Source organism: Microtus ochrogaster, chromosome 8 (genome assembly GCF_000317375.1).
Source record: "Microtus ochrogaster isolate Prairie Vole_2 chromosome 8, MicOch1.0, whole genome shotgun sequence".
NCBI classification, from domain to species: domain Eukaryota; kingdom Metazoa; phylum Chordata; class Mammalia; order Rodentia; family Cricetidae; genus Microtus; species Microtus ochrogaster.
In genome coordinates, this window is record NC_022015.1 from 33046096 (window position 1) to 33067381 (window position 21286).

General features: G+C 48.6%; 2 protein-coding genes across 2 annotated transcripts; one reads left to right on the forward strand and one right to left on the reverse strand.

The window, feature by feature from the left end:
* The first annotated feature begins 76 nt into the window (after positions 1-76).
* On the forward strand, positions 77-16164 carry Mtg1 (mitochondrial ribosome associated GTPase 1). The gene is made up of 11 exons (XM_005351460.3): positions 77-1035; positions 1602-1666; positions 3366-3470; positions 6820-6900; positions 7788-7844; positions 8104-8194; positions 9821-9882; positions 10286-10382; positions 10729-10810; positions 15276-15388; positions 15713-16164. The coding sequence occupies exons 1-11, from the start codon at positions 927-929 to the stop codon at positions 15829-15831; spliced, it is 981 nt and encodes a 326-aa protein (XP_005351517.1). The 5' UTR covers positions 77-926; the 3' UTR covers positions 15832-16164.
* A 171-nt stretch (positions 16165-16335) lies between these two features.
* Positions 16336-20091, reverse strand: Sprn (shadow of prion protein). Its single transcript, XM_005351463.2, has 2 exons — positions 20012-20091; positions 16336-19116 (listed from the first exon to the last, which is right to left on the reverse strand). Exon 2 carries the CDS (start codon positions 19099-19101, stop codon positions 18658-18660), a length of 444 nt encoding a protein of 147 aa, XP_005351520.1. The 5' UTR covers positions 19102-19116; positions 20012-20091; the 3' UTR covers positions 16336-18657.
* Positions 20092-21286: the final 1195 nt, after the last annotated feature.

Genomic DNA, 21286 nt, shown 5'->3' on the forward strand with positions numbered 1-21286 from the left:
CTGCTAGGACTATGGGTATGTCTATCATACCTGACTGAAACTTAGTTTTCTTTTTAGTTTTTTGTAGAACATGCTCCAAAATGAGATATTGTCTCAAAAGGAAAAAAAAAAATGTGTCCAGATTTTAAGTTTAAATTCCTAGACTTCTCAGGCCAGTTTCCCACCGCAGAGGAACCCATCCCTACTGCCAGCAGCTCAAATCCTCCTGCCTTTTCAAAAACCTAATTTCGGGCATGCTAGGCAAGCTGTCATCCTCCATGCTATATCCTCAAGCCTGAAACATTTGGACTGTAGTGCAAAGTCTCCAGATTGGGGCCGAAGTGATGGCTTGGAGGTTAAAAATGCTTGCTGCTATTACAGAGGGCTGAAGTTCGGTTCCCAGCACCCAGTCAAAGGACTCAAAACCACCTGTAATTCAAGATTCAGAGGATCCACTGTCTTCTGGCTACTGGGGTTACCTACGTACGTGTAGTATACACAGACACTTCAAATAAATATAAACAAATCAGTCCTTGTTGTTTTTCCGGTCTCACCACATAGCTCTGGCTGACCTGGAATCCACTATGTAGAGCAGGATGGACTTAAGCTCCCTGATTGCCTCTTCCTCTCCCGTGCCGGGATAAAAGATGTGCGCCACCCCAACTGATATAAAAACAAGTACTACAAAAACGCAATAAGGTCTCTTAATAAAAAAAAAAAAACAAACTTAAAGTTACGCAAAAGAACCTCGTGTTACCTCGGGAATCTTGAGAATGGGGCCTCACCGTGCCGCCAAAGTCACACCGGTCCCGCCCACTCAGGGCTACAATTCTAGCACATGCGCAACCGCGCACGGAACCCTAGAGCGCCGGAACTCCTGAGAGCAAATCCAGGCTCTCGCAGTGTCAGTCCGTCAGGGAGCGCTTCCGTCACCAGCGCTATCCGCTATGAGGCTTTGGCCGCAGGCATGGGGTGCCGTGGGGGCCGCTTGGCGCGAGTGCTTTCCTCTGCAAGGTCACGAAGTGGCACGCTGGTTCCCCGGCCACATGGCCAAGGGTGAGACCAGCGGGAGGCGCGGGCGGCCCGGGCGCAGGCCCTGGAGGCTCCTTTGGTTGCCTTCCTGGCCTCGGGTTGGAGAGTTGTTCCACTCTTGATGCTTTCAGTCGCACTGAGTGGTGAAGGCACATGCAAGCCGGTCCACCGGAGTGATGGCTGAGTTTAGGTCACAACCCGCAACAGACAGACACCTGGCATAGTGCGTCGCTGGGTTTCTGGTTATGTGGTCTTGCTGCCGCTGCCATGCGAGGTGGTAGTGTGGCTGGAAGGCGCCAGGAGTGTGACCGGGAGGGCGGCAGTTGTGGGGCGGAGCCTCATTTTTTTTTTTTCTCTTTTGGTTAATGTGTTGAGGTCATTAACTCAGCAAAGTATCAAGGACCTCCAGATCAATACCCAAGACCCTCATATGTGAAGTGTTCTGCTCAGACCCACCCAGGGCACCCCAAAGCTTATAATGCTGCCTCCTTTAGCCCTGGTGTGCCCTGATGGGTTCTCAGATGTATTTCCTTAGGATCACTTAAATCTGCCTCCTTGGGCAGTTCCCTTAGTGCCCTTCTACCTTCCAGGACTAAAGAAGATGCAGAGCAGTCTGAAGCAGGTGGATTGTGTTATCGAGGTTCATGACGCCCGAATATCCTTTCATGCTGTAGGAGGGCACCTCTGCTAGACCCTAGAGGCAACAGGAAGCTTTCCTGCTCTCGCTCGGTCTCCTTTGGACAATCTAGACTGTTCTGCCTCTGGTCCAGTCATATGTCTCCAACTGCTGACAGCTTCTTTTGTAATCACTGGCACTTAAAGTGATGTTTTCCAACTCATTACACATCAGGATTCCTGGGAGGTTTTTGCATTAATCTAGCTCTCCTGTTTAGATCAGAATCTCTGGGGTGGGGGTCCAGGCTGTGTGCTTTTATTTTTAAGCTTCTGCCTGATACATTATTTGTCTCAGCCTCTGGCTGGTTCACTTTGATATTTTTAGGGGTAAGTTATGAAACCTGAGATTATATGGTCTTGCCAACCTGGGCGTTCCTCCTGTCCTTAAGTGAGAATTGATTGGCAAGTCGTTGTCATGTCCATTGACACTTGCTTCTCAGACCATTTTGTTGCATTTAAGCTGTGTTTAGTTTCTGTGATGCAGTTATTGGCATGTGGGTTCTTCCTCATCCTACTTATTCAGCCTGAGAAGAGCCTGGGGATGCCAGACCAATGGGCCCAGGCCCTTGGAACAGCTGGTGGTGGGTGTGGGGACCTGCTGCTACTGTTGGGAGTCCCTGGAAACAGGAATGGAGAACGAGGGACTGTTTCAGCTTTCAGAGTTGGAATTTTAGCAATAGTACATCTGGTGTATCTGTTATAGGCTGTGAATCCTATTAATTCACTTAATGTCACATACTGCCAGGTGTGATGTTATTATTATTATTATTACTATTATTATCATTTTGAGACAGGGTCTTGCATTATACCCTTGACTGGCCTGGACCCACTGTGTAGACCAGGATGGCCTGGAACTCACATAGATCTGCTTGCTGGGATTAAAGGTGTGCACTTCTAATCCTGGCTATGTTTGATTATTAAAAAGACAAAACATTGTTTTTTTTTTCAGCATATATGATGAGAGGACTGATGTCTTTTAGTCTCTGGAACATTCGGCTGCATCTACGATGTGGCAGCAGGTCTGTGCTGGATAGTGGTTTCTGTAGCATTTTAGGGGAGGAGCCGGGAGACTTGGGTTTGTGAATGGACTAATCAGCTGTGAGAGGAGGACCATTTGGGTGGAGATAGCAGCTTCCCCGGGTGCCCAGATGGGGCAGGTGGAGGCCTTGGGACGCTTGTACTAGATCCTCCCAGGAAGGCCAAAGGGGCAGAGTGTAAAGGTAAGAAGCCCCATTTTGCCTATGTTAATGTCACATGTTGTAGCCCCATTCAGCCTGGGGTAGCTGAGGATAGTTGGAAGCGGCATCTTCAGGAGCCAGAATAGGTGGTGCTCAAGGTAATTTAGTTAGCGCTTCTTAGGAATCACATTTTCTTAAATGTCCAGGTCATTTCATTTTAAACTTAAATTCCTTGGCATCTAATTAGTGAATTTTCTTAAAATTTTGATTTTATTCTTCTCACCATCTGTTTGGGAAGTCAGGTGACAATGGCCTGCCTGATCAGCTTCTGAAACTCTTCATAAACCACAAGGGCAGCATCAGGTTGGCCCCCCTACGTCTGGGGGCAGGAAGATGGGTTATATGGTTGTTGCTCTGAGATGGGGCTTCTTCTTTGGCTTTAGCTCCTGGCCGGATAACCACTGGTAAAGCTCAGTAGGGATTTTGCCTTAACATCAGCACATCCCACTTTCAGGTCGAAACCCTCTGTTCCAGGAGCTACTTGGTCTGAAGCCTCATTTGCTTGTCCTTAACAAAATGGACTTGGCGGATCTTAAAGAGCAGCAGGTGAGTGCCTCCGTACTGATGCCAGCAGCAGTGTGACAGAGCCATCGACACAGGACTCCTGGTATGCCCCTGGGTAGGCTCTGCTTTAAAACAACTCCTGGTTTTGCAGGAGGTATCATCTGGCCTGGCTTCTCGGCAACAGCTGTTCCCCTCAAACATGAACTTATGGCCCAAATGCTGAAGATGGACACACCTCCTGTGGGGAGTGGATTGGTGTGTTGCGGGAGCCCTGGTGACCACCATAGCTGCTTTGTGCCTCGAGTCTTTCTGAAGGATGCTCTGCCTCCTATATTCCCCATGGTAGCCTTTGGCCACGTGTGACTGCCGAAGCAAAGAGACTGGTTATATTTTACTTAGCTTTAATGAGTTGGGAGATCCACAAGGCTAATGCTTGTAGTCCTGGCCATCTGTGGTGTAGCCCAGAGTTCCCTTGTGGTGGCTGCAGTACCCCCAGCTGACTGTACTCAGCCTGACCCCAGGTTTTCTCCTGCTAGTTGTTTTCTGCATACCCTGTGATCCACAAACTGGAAGGGCTCAGTGTGGGACTGGGATATGAAAATTCCAAAGTACCTAACAGTTTCTCTAAACCTTCCTGATGCTGGGACCTTTCAATACAATTCCTCATGTTGTGACCTCCAGCCATAACATTTTTTTCATTGATACTTCGTAACTGTAATTTTGCTACTGTTTTGAATCATAATGCAAATATCTGTTTTCCAATGATCTTAGGTGTCCCCTATGAAAGGGCTGATCAACTTCTGAAGGGATTGTGGCTCCATAGGTTAAGCACCACTGCTCAAAAACCAGGCAGATTTGGGTCCCAGGGCAGTTTATTTTCTACGTGGCCTAGAAGTAGGCAGTGATGGGAGGAAATATTATTTGAAGTCTTGACTCTACTTTAATGGCTATGTTGTCAAATTCTTTGGAAAGAGGAATGTCAGGATCTTGAATTCAAACCAGTGTTTTAAAAGTTGTTAATGATGCAGACATTTTTCCTTTACTGAAGAGCAAGAGAATTTATATGGAAGGTCAGGATGCCTAAGATGGTGGATGTCTATTGGCAGCACCTGCCGCGAGGCCTGGGGAACTGACTACGCGCTTCACTTGCTGAACAAGCTTCTGGGCTTTGCCCCATTTGGTTGTTTATCTTCAAGTGCCTTCTCCTGTTTTTATTAGTGAAGACTTGATCTGTTAAGAGATAGCATCTGTGTTTTAACTACTAGCCTTTACAGACTGATGGTGGACACTGCCCTCTACTGGGCAGGCATAGAAAGTGAGACTAGTGCCAGGCTTCTGAAGGACTTGGGCTTCACCCCTCCCCCCTCCGTGGCCTATACCAGGGGGACATCTGAGTGAATCTTTGCAGAGACCAGAGATCAGTATTTCTCTGTCATGACTAGTAGCTTTTTCCCCCCTCAAAGATTTATTTTCTGTGCATAAGTATTTTGCCTGCATGTGTGTATGTGAAACACATGTGTACCTAGTGTGCACAGGGGCCAAAAGAGGGTGTTGGATACCCTGGAATTGGAGTTATGAGTTGTGTGGGTGCTGGAAACCAAACTTGCAAGAGCAGAAAATGTCCTTAACCTTTCCACCATCTTTCCAGCCCCCAGGCAAATATCTTAATTATATGATACATAGTATGGTAACAATAACCAAAAAAGCTGACTGCATCCATGAATTACTTTTTGTTTATTTAAGCATTGGTTATATTTTGTGGTCAGTAATGACTAAGCACAATGCTGATTTTCAACATGTATTGATAAATGTGAATATAAATAAAATATGTATACTGATTATACTAAATATTAAGTTTAATGATTTTGTCAGCTTTAGTTTACTTTTGGGCTTATGGTAATACTTATTCTCTATAGTCAGATTGGGTTCAATACTGTTTCAGTTTAAAATGAACTCTCATGCTTGGCGTGGTGGCACACCTTTTATCCTAAAATGTGGCAGACAGAAGTAGGCAGATCTCTATGAGTTCCAGGACAGCCAAGGCTACATAGTGAAAGTCTGTCTCAATTTCCCCTCCTCCCCGAAAGGGGAGATATGATAGAGCCCACGAAAGTGATGGGATTCCTCAGAGAAGCTCAGTGCTGAGGCTTCAGAGTGACTTGGTTCAGTCCCATCTTATCTTCAGAAGCATTGAAGTCCCTATGAACAGGCTGTGTCCCCCGTCTGCACCCTGGCAGAGCCTGAGGTTCACAAACCGCACAGCTATGTCTGCCCTAGGGCTCTTCCCACTTGCTTTGCAAGGTCTCTTTAGAGCCCCTTGTCCTCAGAGCTGTGGCTCTGCACTGTGCTTGCTGACACCCACTTTTTGTTGCCCTGCTCCTAGAGTTGAAGCTGTCTCTGAGCAGACGAAAGCACCTGCACTGTCCTTTCAAGCTTAGGTTCATCCTTAAGTTTTTATTTATTTTTGAGGCAGTCTCACTCTGTAGTCCTTGCTGATCTGGAACTTGCTGTATCGAGACAAGGGTGGCCTCAAACTCACAGAGACCCACCTGTGTCTGCCTGCTGAGTGCCAAAATTAAAGGGAAGTGGCACCCGGGTCAACCAGATTCCTTTTTAAAAACTTGTTTTTTTTTTTTTTTTTTTTTTTTACATTTGTTACTTATTAACTCTCTGCATGTGTGGATATGTATGTTCCATGGCATGCATTTGGGGGTTCAAGGACAACTTGGGGATGTTGGTTCTTTTTTTTTTTTCTATTGTATAGGTCTCTGGGATGGAACTCAGGTTGGCATCCAGTACCTTACCAGCTGAACTGTCTCACTGTCCCCAAGCTCAGATTCTTGAGTTTTAGTAGTACATCATCTTTTTCTCTTTTTCTCTCCCTCTTCCTCCTCCTCCTCCTCCTCCTCCTCCTCTTCCTCTCTCTCTGTCTCTCTCTCTCTGTATATATGTGTGTATGTATGTATTTGTATTTGTTGTTTGTTTGTTAATCTTTATTTTTATTTATGTGGGCATTTTGCCTGCATCTGTGTCTGTGCCCGTGGAAGCCAGAAGATGATACTTAATCACCTGGGACTGGAGTTATACCACGTAGGTGCTGGGAATCAAACCTGGTCCTTTGAAGAGTTGTCAGTGCTCTTAACTGAGCTGTCTCTCTAGTGGTGATATGTACACACACAAGCATACACACATACCTACCTACTTGTCTGCATGCCCTTGCAAGCGTGTGTGTGTACGTGTGTGCCTGCACAGACACACATAGACACATTTTAAAAATCTTATTTTAGATAGGGTCTTTCTGTGTAGTATTGAGTTTAAAGGTTTGTACCACCATGCCTGGCATATGATTCATATTTTAATTTAGTATTTAAGATAGAAATGTCTCTTTCAGAGAATTGCTCAACACTTAGAAGGAAAAGGCCTGAAGAATGTCATTTTTACAAACTGTATCAAGGATGAAAACATCAAGCTGGTGAGCCTCTGTACATGTTGGTTGATAAATAATGGGGATAAAATCCTGGAATTGGCTTTAGCTGCCTGGGGGTGCACGGTCTCCTGGGCTGCCTGTCTCCTGTGTGGATGCACTCCTGTGTGAGTTCTGAGGGAGTATTCTGGGCTTATAAGTAATAAGAGCCTCTTGCAGAACTGTTGTAAGGAGGAGCGGTGGGGCCACTTCCCGCTACCCGGCTAGCTTTACCCAAAATAATTACACGGAAACTGTATTCTTTTAAGCACTGCCTGGCCCGTTATCTGTAGCCTCTTATTGGCTAATTCTCACATCTCGATTAACCCATTTCTAATAATCTGTGTAGCATCAAGAGATGGTGTCTTACCAGGAAGGATTCTAGCCTACATCCATCTGGGGTCGGAGAATCATGGCGACTGCCTGACTCGGCTTCTTTCTCCTAGCATTCTGTTCTGTTTACTCCGCCTACCTAATTTTCTGTCCTATCAGGGCTAAAGCAGTTTCTTTATTAACCAATGAAAGTAACTCCTCCATCACAGAACCCAGTAACTCGTTTTCGCAGTTGTTTTGATGGAACCCCATGAGTTGATGTGTGCACCGACTAGTAAGTAGTTACAGTTGCTGTAGAGGCCCCCCTGAGGTAGCCACCCTGCTATTTCATGGTGTGTGTGGTCAGTTGGGTTGGGAGTGGGTGGGTGAATCCAGTTAGCTGTGGCTCAGGTGGACAGTTGGATACCTGTTATCTGGATGCTCAAGTTTTCATCTCAGTGAGGTGTGGATGAGATCTTGACCCTCCTAATCAAGGACTAAGTGTAAAGACAGGGTCCCTGACCTTGTTAGTTAAGTGGGTCAGTGAGGAATGTATGAACAGAAGATGTGGTTGTTTGTTGCAGATAATCCCAAAAGTCACGGAACTGATCAAGTGCAGCTACCGCTACCATCGAGCAGAGGTTGGTTGGATGTAGAGCTGGGGGTGGGTATGTGGAGTTACTGAGTCCCTTCCTGCCTGTCCATTCTGAGCATTCTTTAATACAGAGAACTGGGCTGTGTCCCAGCCAGGACCCAGGCTTTGTTTTTACTTTCTTTAATGCAAAAGAATGGGCCAACCCTGTTGGTCAGCATGGGACCTTTGTGTTGATGTCCCCTTCCCCTGGGCTGTGGGTTTCACAGCCTAGGTGGGATGAAGTTGAAACTCTTCTGTCTCCCCAGAATCTGGAGTACTGCATCATGGTGGTCGGTGTCCCTAATGTAGGCAAATCCTCTCTCATCAACTCCCTGAGACGACAGCACCTCAGGTCAGGTAGGCAGTCCCTGGTTGCTGACTGGAAGGCAGTATGGGAGAGCATGGCCAGCGCTCCGTTGCTTGGAGGCATTCCTTCCGTAGCTCGTGCCCTGTTTGCTGAAAGGAGAGTCAATGGTTTGAAGGAGGTCTGTGTAGCGAACAGCCATTTGTTACACAGTGTGTTCTTACCAAGCTTTCATGCACTGTTGGCTTTTATGCATTTTGGACTTTGGGATAAATTTATATCCACTTCATTTTTCACACCAACAGTACAGTGTTTATTCAAGAATGTTTACAAATCCAGATGTGTTGGTACACACCTTTAATCCCAGCACTTGGGAGGCAGAGGCAGAGGCAGGTGGCTCTCTGATTTTGAGGTCAGCCTGATCTACAGAGAGATGTCCAGGACAGCCAGGTTACAACAGAGTGTGGTGGCACACACCTTTAATCCCAGCACTTGAGAGATAGAGGCAGGAGGATTTCTGTGAATTCAAGGCTAGGATGGTTTATAGAGCAAGTTTTAGATTAACCAAGGCCACAATAGTGATTCTGTCTCCGAAAGACAAAACAAAACTGTGAAACAGCAACAACACCCATTTGTACTGTAAAGGTTGAGAGTTTGAAATCATGTTGTACTTTTATTTTAGGAAGGGGGTATTTGGGACATTAACTGGGGGAGGGGTGTCACAATCATCTTATTTTTTAGCTTTATTTTCCTTTAAAGTGTCTGTCTTCTTTGTTTGGGGTGTTAAGTTGTTTATAGAGTTGAATAGGCATCCCTATTAGTCAAAATTTAAATTACCTGAGACTGAAGCTTCAAACATATCATCCTGTTCTTCCCCAGTGCCTGTCAGCCCTCTTCTATTTCTGTCCAGCTGTGTCAGTGAGGAATGCTGGAGCCAGGCAATGGTGGTGCACACATTTAATCCCAGCACTTGGGAGGCAGAGGCAGGGAGATCTTTGTGAGTTTGAGGCCAGCCTGGTCTACAAAGTGGATTCTAGGACAGCCAGAGCTGTAACACAGAGAAACCCTGTGTTAAAAGACAAACAAAACAAAATAAAACAAAAAGCCCCCCAAATTCTGGAACTGACTTGTCTCGCTTCATCCACTGTTCTAGGTTAGTCCACATTGGAACTGTTAGCAGTTCCCTCCTCCTCAGGTCCAAGTTATTCCGCTGTCTGTATCTCATCCCTCTGGTCATCTGTGATGGACACTTTGATCCTTTTGCCCCTGTGGTGGTTGGCAGTGAATAGGTAGCCTCTCTGGGGTGCCCTGGGCTGGGTCCCATGCTAGGCAGCCACAGTGCCAGGGTCAAGGGTGGCGCTGGCCTGCCTGCTCTGGAGTAGGTGAGTCCAGGAGAGGTTTTGAGGTGGAGGAGCAGGTCTGGTGTGACCTTCGTATCAGGGGGAACCTTTCTACACTGGGAAGTGAGCTCTGGACTTTTGTTGACCCTTGGTCACTGTGCCTAGCTTTGAAAACCCTTGCCATGTGTTCTTTGGTACTCAGGAAGGAACAGATTATAAATTGGCAACTATTGACCTCTGATTTCCATTCTGCTTGCTGGATATGTTGGCTAAATACATTTTATTACTTGCTCTGTTGCTATGTATAAATATTTGATGGCCTCTCTCCTGTCTTTTCAGGAAAAGCTGCCAGAGTGGGCGGTGAGCCAGGAATCACCAGAGCTGTGACATCCAGAATCCAGGTAGGGCTCTTGATTGCTAAGCCCAGAGCTCTGCCCAGAGCTGTGCTGGTTCTACTGAGCCTGGCACACCTGAGTGCAGCATTGGCACTGCTTCTGACCCCCATCCCTGCCCTCCTCTCCTGTTAGGGCCACTGCTGCTATATTCTGTGCAGATCTTTCAGGGAGGCAGCCTTTTTACCTCACCTGCCAGAGCCATACTCATGTATTCCCTTGTACTTTCCATGAACCTTGGGCTTTTATTTATTCTTCAACTTAAGCAGAAATTATACCCAATGGGGACCCTAAACCTTGATACTGAAGACAACGTATGTGGTGGGTTTATCCAGAGGCCTGCTGCAGTGTCTCTGGCAATGGTTTGACTGCCGGGCAGAGCTGCCTGCTTCATCCACCTTTTGCTGCACAGGTATGTGAGCGTCCACTGATGTTCCTGCTGGATACTCCTGGGGTGCTGGCTCCTCGGATTGAAAGTGTGGAGACAGGCCTGAAGCTGGCCCTGTGTGGTGAGCCCCTGCTAGGGATGGGTGTGCCTCTGCTCCACTGCTGACTTTGACTGTCCCCTAGGCAGGTGGAGTCATTACTTCCTCCGCCCTTCCTGCTACCAGATGCTTTGCACGGCTTTGAGAGGGAGACTAGCCCACAGCATACATGTGCTGGCTGCCATTCTGCTCTGTAACGTGATGGCAACAAGTCACATGGCCAAAGCAGGAAGGCCACAACTGTGAGCCATGCTGCATGGAGGTTCCCTAGTAGCTTGAGGTTTTCCGCCTTCAACTGGGAGACACTTTGGCTTGGTGGAGCACAGATGTCCGCTGTTCCATGGGCTTGCCTTGGCTGCTTGTCTTCCAGGAACTGTGTTGGACCATCTTGTTGGAGAAGAGACCATGGCCGATTACCTCCTTTACACCCTCAACAGGCATGGGCTATTTGGGTGAGTAGCAGTGAGTTGTGGGGGCTGCAGCTCATCTTATCTAGGTATGGTTTTAAAAGTAAGTCATTAAAGTATTATATAACCTTCTGTTATTACAAGTATGTGATTTGGTAAACTTTGAAATATGACCATATCATATTGTCATACAAGATGGTGGACACTCTGCTGGGTGTGGTGATACATGTCCCAAATCCCAGTACTTGTGAGGCTAAGATAGGATCATAAGTTTGAGTCCAGCCTTGGCTACATAGTAAGACCCTTCCTTAATCTTAATCCCTTGTGGGTGGACAGAAAGTAGATAAACATTCTATCAACGAAATTGTGCAGAACACATCCTCTCTCCTGGCTTCCTCTACCGGGCTTGATTGTTCTGAGTTATCCACGCTCTGCATTCCTTTTGGTGCTTGAACTCATTGTGTATCACCAGACATCCTGCCCTTGGTTTCTCTGTTCACCCTGGTGGACATGTAGTGTGTGTAGTTCTTGACTGTCACAATCAAGGCCACTTTTTAAAGGTGAGCTTTAGCTTCCTAAGAACTACCAAGCTGGTTTTCAGGCAATTTTACTGTGCCATACACCACCTAGTAGAGAACGGGGGTCCAGGCTGTTCTGAGTCCTCTTTACATGTGTGGCCAGTGTTTTATTTTATTATTGTTGGATTTAATATTTTATTTACTGTTTATGAATTTTGCCTGAATGTATGTTTGTACACCACATACTTGCGATGCCCCTGGAAGAAGGCATCAGGTTTCCTAGAACTGGCATTAAAGATAGATGTGAGCAGTCATATGCATGCTGCGATTCTAACCCAGGTCCTCTGCAAGAGCTGTAAGTGCTCTTAGCCACTGGGCCATTTCTCAGCCCTGGCCAGTTTTAATTTTAACCTCACAGGTTGCAGCGTTTGATGTATATTCCTACTAGGTGATGCTGACCGTCCTTTCCTGTGTCCATTGGCCATCAGTGTGTCTTCTCTGGGAAAATGTCTGTTCAAATCTTTTTCTCATTTAAAAATTTTGTTTTAGGTGTATGGGTGTTTTGCCTGCATATATCTCTGTGCACTATTGCATGAGTGGTGTCCATGGAAGCCAGAAAGGGTGTCCACTCCCCTGAAACTGGTGTTTCTGATGGCTTTGAGCTGTTATGTGGACACTGGGAATTGAACACAGGTTCTCTGGAAAAGCAATAAGTGCTCATAATCACTCAACCATTGCCCCAGACCCCCTTCCCTTTTTGGTTTTGTTTTTTGAGATAGGGTATCTCTACATAGTCCTGGCTGTCCTGAAACTCACTACATACACCAGAGTGGCCTCAAACACACAAAGATCTGCTTGCCTCTACCTCCTGCTGAGATTAAAGACGTGCTCCACCATCCTCATCCTCTTCCTCTTCCTTTTGTTCTTTTGTGCTGGGACTGAATACAGTAAGCACCTGCTCTTACTGCTGTGCTACGTCCCAGTCCATTTTCTTATTTTTAAGTTGCACTTCTTTACCTATTCTGAGGGACAAGTCTAGGCCTTGTCTTTTTCCGTTAACACCGTGTTTTAGGGGGTAGTTTTGGAAGTTTATAATAGTGGTGCTTCATATCTAGAAATATGCCTAGCCTGAAGTCATAGAAGTTTGCTTTCTTCTTGTAGAGTGACAGCTTAGATTTTACTCTTAGCTATATGGCCCTCTTCTGATGTGTATTAGCATTTGCTTTGGGTATGGCGCAACTGTGAAGTTCTTATTTTGCACACGGATGACCAGTTGTCCAGGAACATTTGTTGAAGACTTTCCCCACTAATTGTTCTTCTGCCTTTGCTGAGAATCTATGTTGTCTGTCTGTCTGTCTGTCTGTCTGTGGACTCTTCTGTCCTGTTCTGTCTTGGTGATGGTACCTTTGATGGACCTCAGCCTCACTCTTCTTTGAAGTTGTTTTGTCTGTTTTATTTCTTCCATGTTTACATAGGAACTTTACAAATTTCTCAGCTTCTACAAAAGACCTATTTTTACAGGTGAAGTACTCAGCGGTAAAACACTGGCCTGGCAGTTGCAAGCCCATAGGTTCAATCCTTAACACTACCAAAAAATCAAAACCAACCAAAGCTGAACATTGCTTTCCTTGGGAATGCCAATTCCATTAAATTTATTTGTCAGTTTGGAGAAAACATGACAATATCATAACACTATTGGATACTGCATCTCATGAAGATAGTGACTGCATCCGTCTGTTTAGCTCATTATTAGTTTTCAGCAGACAGATCTTTTACATCTTTCATATACTTAATACTTTCATGCTCTCATCTATGGCATTGTTATTAATTTTAATATTGTAATTGGTATTGATAGTTTATGAAAATAGTTGAATATTGCGGTTGAGTCCTAGAATTCACTTGATTTTTTTTTAACTAGATTATCATGTTATTTACAAATAAGGATTTTTTTCTTTTCTTTGAAGATTCGGGTTCTTTTCCTTTTTCTTGCCTCTACATCTTGGTGTTGAGTGGAGTGATGAACAGGGGCTTCCTCTTGTCTCTGTATTAGCAGAAGGATGTAGACTCCTACCCTCGGGTGGGATGCTAGCTGGGGTGTTTCACAGATGTCTTCCCAGGGTGAGGATGTCAGTCTGACTGGAGGCGTATTGCTTTTATTTCCGAAAGGGTCAGCTTAGTTGGTGTTCTCTGTTTTCTTTATTTTGCCAAGCCCTGTTCTCTTGGCTCTGCTGCCTTAGTGCTGGGATCACAGCAGGCCTCACCACACCTGGCTTGGCTTCCTTGCTTCTTCCCTCCCTGGCATCTTTCACACGCAGAGCAAGGACTCTGGTATTGGACTGTGCTCCAGACTTTAGTTCACTTGAGACGGGCTCACCATGTAACACAGGCTGTTCTCAAACTTGTGCTCCTCCTGCCTCAGTCCTAGGAATGACTGCACTCATGCCCAGCTTCAGCTTCACTGATTTCTGTTTTGTCTTCATGCTGTCCTCATCCCTATGTTGCTAGTTACCTGTGCATCTATGTTGTGACTCACTAAGCAGAGCCATGACTGGACCTGCTACGTCCCACTGGTGTTTGCAGCTCCAGTTTTCTGTACTTGGAGGATGTTGCTAGGACGCTACCACTGTGGAGTCCTTTCTAGCCTGTTATCTGTGACTTTTTGTGAACGGGATTCCCAGAGCATCTCAGCTGTCACCCTGCAACAGCCAGGTTCCATTTCTCTCACTCTCCCGTGTCCACCATCACCATATGCTACCTTTGCGTGTTCCATGAACCCCAGAGACACTGCTGTGATCTCTTGCTATGTAGATAGTTGTCATTATAAGAAGAGAGAGCCTTGCATACTGAGCAAGCATGTTACATACACAGTGTTGGCTGTCTTTGTGGGAACCCAAAGAAGTTTATACTTGTGTTTCCTGAACATGAGATTTTCTTTAATATTTACTGTAGTGAAGGTCAGCACCAAATTTCCACATGACTGAATTTCACCTGTGCCATGGTGCACAGAGGCCAATGTGACCTCTCACCTCTGTGGTGGGGCAGGTGTCTGTGACCTCTCACCTCTGTGCTAGTGCAGGTGTCTGTGACCTCTCACCTCTGTGCTAGTGCAGGTGTCTGTGACCTCTCACCTCTGTGCTGGTGCAGGTGTCTGTGACCTCTCACCTCTGTGGTGAGGCAGGTGACTGTGACTTCTCACCTCTGTTCTGGGGCAGGTGTCTGTGACCTCTCACCTCTGTGGTGGTTCAGGTGTCTGTGACCTCTTACCTCTGTGGTGAGGCAGGTGTCTGTGACCTCTCACCTCTGTGGTGGTGCAGGTGTCTGTGACCTCTCACCTCTGTGGTGGGGCAGGTGACTGTGACTTCTCACCTCTGTGGTGGGGCAAGTGACTGTGACCTCTCACCTCTGTGGTGGGGCAGGTGACTGTGACCTCTCACCTCTGTGGTGGGGCAGGTGTCTGATTCACTAGTAACCAGGCCCCTGTGCAGTGCTCAGGATACTTTATTTCTGGCCTGTATTTGTAGTGTCTGTCAGCCTCTTCTCTGACTGATGTCTGTCTGTCTCGTTCATTGTTCCTCAGAGCTTTCCCCTAGTGAAGTGCACTTCAGGCCTTTTCACAGGGGCTTTGTCACAGCTTTGTGACGTTCAGTACGCAGTTATACGGACTGACATGCTATTGTGCTTACCGTTTACATCCAGTCATTGACGGGTCAGCACAAGCTGGCTGACTGACTTCAGTTTTGCTCTGTTCTGCTTTGAAGGCCTGGTCACTTTTGACTGGATGCCAGTCAAAAATTTGAATTTAACCTTGCTGGGCGATAAGCCTTTACTTCTCTGTAAGAATTTCCGAGCCTTATTCTGGAGCAGTAAGCTGCCTAGAAGCAGTCTGGTCCTCTCAGGAGCCGGGGAGCTGGCTCCTCTGAGGAGTGGGTAAGTGGGAATCCTCCTCAGGCGTGGAGCCTCACGGAAGCCTGACCTGCGCCGTGGGCTTGCAGGTACGCGCAGCACTATGGCCTGGCCAGCGCCTGTGACCACATAGAGCAGGTGCTGAAGAGTGTGGCAGTGAAGCTGGGGAAGACGCGGAAAGTGAAAGTGCTCACCGGCACAGGTGGGTGAGGCTGCGCTGGCGGCGTGGGCCCCTTCCTCTGTCACCTTTCTGCAGGGCAGGAGGAGACACAGAAGGAAACCTGTAGGCAGCTGTCCTGCGATCAGAGCATGGGAAGGGGAACTGTGGGCATTTCTAGGGAGGGAGGACTTTCTAGTATCGGCTTCTGAGGGTGGTCCTAACTCCGGACAGTGCTGGGTGGATGTGGTGTCTGCGTTCTTTCTGAACATGCCCTGTTCCTCAGGTTCCACTGATGGGGCCTCTAGTGGTCTCTTAGGGCTGGGCTGCCCTTAAAGGCCCCTTTCTCATCTGACCCTCTGTCCCTAGGTAATGTCAATGTTATCCAGCCTGATTATGCCATGGCAGCCCGAGACTTCCTCCGGACCTTCCGCAAAGGGCTACTGGGCCAAGTGATGCTGGACCGTGATCTTTTGCCTGCTTGTTGATGACGCCGAGCCCTGAACTGGCTTGCTGGAGTATAGTCTTCTGCATACTCCATGGAACTGCAGCTGGAGCGTTTAGCTCTCCGAACTGTTCCCCTGTCCACAGACTCTATGTGTTGCTACCCAAGACTCAGTCCCTAACTCCAAAGGGCACTCTGTTCTTTTATCAGCTTGGTTAGTCCTGGTTATAACCATGGGGTCCCAGAAGTCCTAAATATATGGTTTAGTCAGGAGGTTTTCTCTCAGTCTCAAGGAGAGGTTAATGCTATCTCAGAGGAGTCAAAGCTATAATCTGTAATTTAAAAATTGGGTTAAAAAGACCGCTTTAAAAAAAAATCTTTCTCTGACTATCTCTCATTTAATTTCATTTTTTTTTGTTATTTTGAGACAGTGTTTCATTGTGTGATTTGGGCTGGTCTCAAATACACATTTCTCCTGTCCTAGCCTCTGGAGTGCTGGAATTATACAGGCGTGTGTGTTATGACACCAGGTGAAAGGCCCATTTTCTGATAGCTTTTTTTTTTTTTATTGTGCACTTAGTACTTTAAGCCCATTAGTTAAATCCCCTCCCCCTCCACCAATGAATGCTGGGGATTGGTAGATTAGGGACCAGGGCTCCTAATTCAGAATCTCAAGCATCTTGAAGTCCTGCAATGAGGAGAAAGCTTGCTACCAGCGGAGGCCTTTATTTCACAATGAACTCTTCACTGATACATGTGTTCACAGATAGCAACAGGAGATTTGGAATAGAAAAGCCCAGGAATGTCCTCTCCCCTTGTTCTTCCAAGCCCGTGCCTCAGGAGACCATCTGCTGTAGGCGCACCTTTGCACAGGTCCCAGCATGGTTGACCTCCGTACACCCATAGGCATCTAAAGGATGTTGCTGCCAGCAGCTTGCTGTCTAGAAAGGAAAAGGGAAGGGCTGGTTGATATAGACAGGAGGTGCTGTTGGACCAGCTGGGCTACACCTGCTCAGTACTTCTAGTTTCTTCTGTCCAGTATTGACCCGGCGTTCCTGTAGTTGCCTGAACCAGTGCTTGCATGCCCAGCTGGCTCTCTGCTTCTTGTGGATAGCTGATAACAGGGGCTAACCATCCACTGTTGCCCCTTATTGTGGCTGCAGTATGGTAAGCATCCTGAGATTCTCCCATAGCGTCTTATGGTTCTCGCTGGTGGAGAAGGTATTCAAAGATGTGTGGCTGTGCCAAGTGCTAAACACCCTGGAGAAGTCAGATTGGTATGCGAAATAATAATTCGAAGGTGATGTTTCCATGATGTCCAGTAACCAACACATGGTACCCTGGTACGTGCAGGTCGGATCCACATAGCCCATCCTCATAGGTATTTGACAAGCCGAAGGGGCTCTAGTGGGTCTTTCTATACCAGACTCGGTGGTACCTGCCTTTGAGGCCCTGAGTGGGCTTGGCCCTTAGCTTGCTGGTCTTAGACTTGAGCTTGGTCTGCAAGAGACAGGCTGGCTGTGCCTAAGAGCACCGGCAGTGTAGATAGAGGATGCAGGGAGCTGCATCCTGTAACTTGTTGATCAAGAAAATTGCCTGGCTAGGGTCCTGCCAATAGCCTTGAAACCTGTACACTAACCAGAAATTTGCCAGGCTAGCATTGTGCATACTAACTGAGCCCAGAGACCCGTCACTCCATGGAGCAAGCATGTGCTGGTGGGCAGAAGGGAGCCAGGCTGCCCAAAGGTAGATCCAGGTGAGGACTGCAGTGCATATCTCTGAGACCACCCTGGACATCAGCTCTGTCCTCAGGGTGGATATGAATAGTCAGAAAACTTTCAGTAGTGTTAGCCCAAACTCACAACCTACTGAGTCTGGTTTTAGCTTTCCTCTGGCAGCAGTGGGCCTGATGAACCGTTGCCTTCTCCAATGCTGCCAGCTCCCAATTGTGCCATATTCTCTTACCTTCCTGTTCCATCTGTTTCCAAAGGAGGGCATCTCCCAACACAAGATGCTGCTGTCCACTGGCATGGGAATCTTGCATTTGGGTCATGTATAAAGACGGCTCCAGCAGGATTGATACTGTGTCCAAGTGACCTTTGCTTGTGAACTTTAAAGTTCAAAGGAAATGGAATGTGTCCGAATTGGAACCCCTACCCTCATCTTAGGGACAGTTACGTGGTCCTTATGGCCAAGTGGTTCCAAGTGAGGAACGCTTTTGACAGATCTCTTAGGCAGCCTGTGGGGAAGACACACTAGCTTGGCCTTGGCAGCATATTCAAGGAGGACCACAGTGGCTGTCCTGGGATGAGTATTTTCTGCTCTGGATGTTCCTGAGCTGTGACATCATTAGGACCTGCTCTGGGCAGGTGGTTAGCACCTGACATTTCTCACGCCTCAGTCCAAGTGAATGTTCTCTTCATCAGATTTGTGAAGCCCAGAGGCACATGGTCCATTTCTTCTGCTTCCACGAGAGGCCCAAGGTCTTTTGGGCTTTAGTGGCAGAATCAGACAGGCCCACCTGAGGATGGCCTCTTCCTGGTGGTCAACATTATTCATACTCTTGCATCCAGGGCAAGCAGACAGGCATGGCCCAGTACTTCCTCTGGGGCAGCTCTGGAGAGTGGAGGGCAGCCTGCCTCTCTGGCGGTGGAAGATTGGGAGATTGGGATGGGCAAGAGAGTTGACAGTGTCCACAAATTGCAAGAAAGCTTGTGGGTTCAGAATTCCCAGGCCGTCACCTGGGCTGGGGAACCATAGTCAGCAAAAGGAAGTGACCCTTTGAGCTGGAAAACACTAGGCTGGTCCCTCGGGGGCCCCCCCCGATGACCAGGCAAGGAACCAGATCTGGGATGGAGCTCAGCCCGATCTAGGGCCAAAGCAATTCTAAGGCACCAAGGGTGCCCCCTAGAAGCAGGCAGATACGTGGGCTGGGAGTGGACCCAGAGCCCGAAGTCCAGGCCCAGTAGCTGTAGACTCCTCGATCAGTTCCATTGCCTCCAGTTGCCCCATTCTCATCGTCCTCCAGGCCTAATTCTCCAGGCCCCGAGGTCCTCCTCCAGCCAGAGCCGGTGGCAATGCCCGCAGCCACACCTGCTGCAGCCCCTGCGGCTGCCCCTGCAGCCGCCACACGCAGAGAGGAGCTGTAGCGGGGTGCCGGCCTTACGCGCACTCTCGATGCTCCACGCGCGCCTCCGCGTACCCCGCGGGCGCTGCCTCTAGCTCCTCCGCGGCCGCCCTTGGCCGAACAGCTGTCACAGAGGAAGGCGGCGGCCAGCAGCAGAGCCCAGCACGTGGCAGCAGTCCAGTTCATCCTACTGGGCAGAATCTACAGGAAGAGGATGGAAGGGGCTTCAGCTTCTGATAAGGGGTGGCGCTTGGTTTAGAGCCTGGGCAAGGGGGGTATCATGGCCAGGGAATAGGCCCATCAGGTCCTGAGAACACCGACATCAGCCTGAAGGCAGAACGAGCCTCTGATTTTGTGATAGTTTGACAGAGGGCTCGCAGCATTTTGGAGGACAGTGGGCTCAGGGCTGGGGAAGGGACTCTTTTAATCTCCAGCATCAGGACTTTGGTTTGGGGTTCTTGCTATGTAACCAGGTAGAGATGGGGTGGGGTGAAGATGCTCAACAGCAGGGCGACCGTTTTACTGTTGTGGTAGGGTGGAGATGGGGGTTTGATGAGCTTCCTCAGTGGGGCTCAGGCCTTGGGGGCGGGGGCACAAATCCCCCCCCCCTCCCGCCCTGCACACGGGCCTCTGGAAGGGTTGGGGATGGATCAGTGTAGGGAGGACGCTAGTTTGGAATCGAGAGCCCTCACCACACTCAGATTAGGGGTAGAATGGACGGCCTTGTGTCTTGGCTCTGGTTTTCTAGATCTCCTGACGAGCCTTTCAGCCAGAGGCTGCGGCTGCAAGCACTGCCGCTGCTGCTGGTGGGGGAGCAGAAGCCAGACCCGCGATTCCTTGCAGCGCAAACAACCAGTACTGGGCGAAACGCCCGGCAGGCCCGGACTCTAAGTAAGTCTTTCCCTTCCCCGCCCCAGCTCCACCCTTCCCGGATTTGCTTAGGTCCGTTGTCCGGGCAGGTCACTGATCAGGATGGGTTCGGACTGGCTGTGGACCAGCAGTAGAGTGGTGGCTCCATCCTTCTCAGGTCCTCTCTCCCCGCCCCCAACTTCCTCCCTCCCACGCCTCACTGGGTTCATCAATCTCCCCGACTTACTGGTCACAGGCCAAGGTCGGAACAGCAGAACAGTGCATAGGGGCAGTGGCCCCAAGCGGAAAGGTGCGGCGGCGAGGACCCTCTTCCTGAAGCAGAGCTCACGACTGGATTTTGCTGAAGCCTCCGCCCGAACATTAGGGGCGGGCTGCCTTGGAAGCTCAGCCCCGGGAGACGGGAGACACGAAGGGAGGAGGTGAGGCAGGCTCAGAAAGGCACAGCTCCAGCCCTTCTGTTGCCCGGCCCCCATCCTAGCTGCGCTGCATATTGCTTCCTCCCACCTCATCCCCCCCATCCTCCAGCCCTGCCCAACCTCTCATTTCCCTATGTCCACTAGCCCCACCACCCACGACATCCAGTGTGTTCTTGTCCCTGTCGGTCCAGCATCTTTGCTCATGGCCTCTCCCTCTCTGGTTTTCTCTACCTGCCCATCTCATGAATTTCCCACCACCATTCCCATTCCTCTGATGTAATCCCAGCCCCACCTATCCCTCTTCTCCAGCCGAAAGGACCACTGCCATGTCCTTCTAGGTGTGTAGGGTTCCCGGCAAGCATTGGAATGTGCCCAGCACCCGGCCAGATGACCCTCCAGGCAGGGATACACCCCAACAACACTAGAATCCCTGCTGATCTGAACCTTTCCTGAAACCTTCTGGAAATAGGCCCCTGGAGAGCCAGCCCTCCTTTGTTTTCAAGATGACTTTTGCTGTGCCCTCCTTGCCTTTGTAGGGTAAGTTTAATCTCAGCTCCAGACAGCCATGACAGTTTTCATGTGCCCTGGACTTGCTTTCCAAGGCCCAAGATTACAGTTTGAGCTGCTGGGTCAGCCCTGTCCTGGCTGAGGCTTAGTATGGAGCCTCCTGGGAATCTGAGATGGACCCAGTGGGTAGGGGCAGGACCTGGAGAGGAAGGGAAGTGGTCCTGGTAATCTGGGCTCAGCAATACCTGGTTAGTGTATGGAACGCCTCCCATTGAAGCTAGTGTGATTCTGAACTTTCATGTGCAGTTGAAAGACCGTTAGCCCAGAGGCTGGCTGATGCCCCCTTTTAGCTCAGGCAGGGAGAGCTTCCAGGCACTCCTTCCTTCCCCTACTACACGTTAAAGTGTGAAGGACAAACACTATTTGTTAGACAATCAAGGCCGTCTGCAGCACACAAGAACAAGGACAAGGTATAAAAACAGAAAAAAAGAGAAGCCAGGCGGTGGTGGCGCACGCCTTTAATCCCAGCACTCGGGAGGCAGAGGCAGGCGGATCTCTGAGAGTTCGAGGCCCGCCTG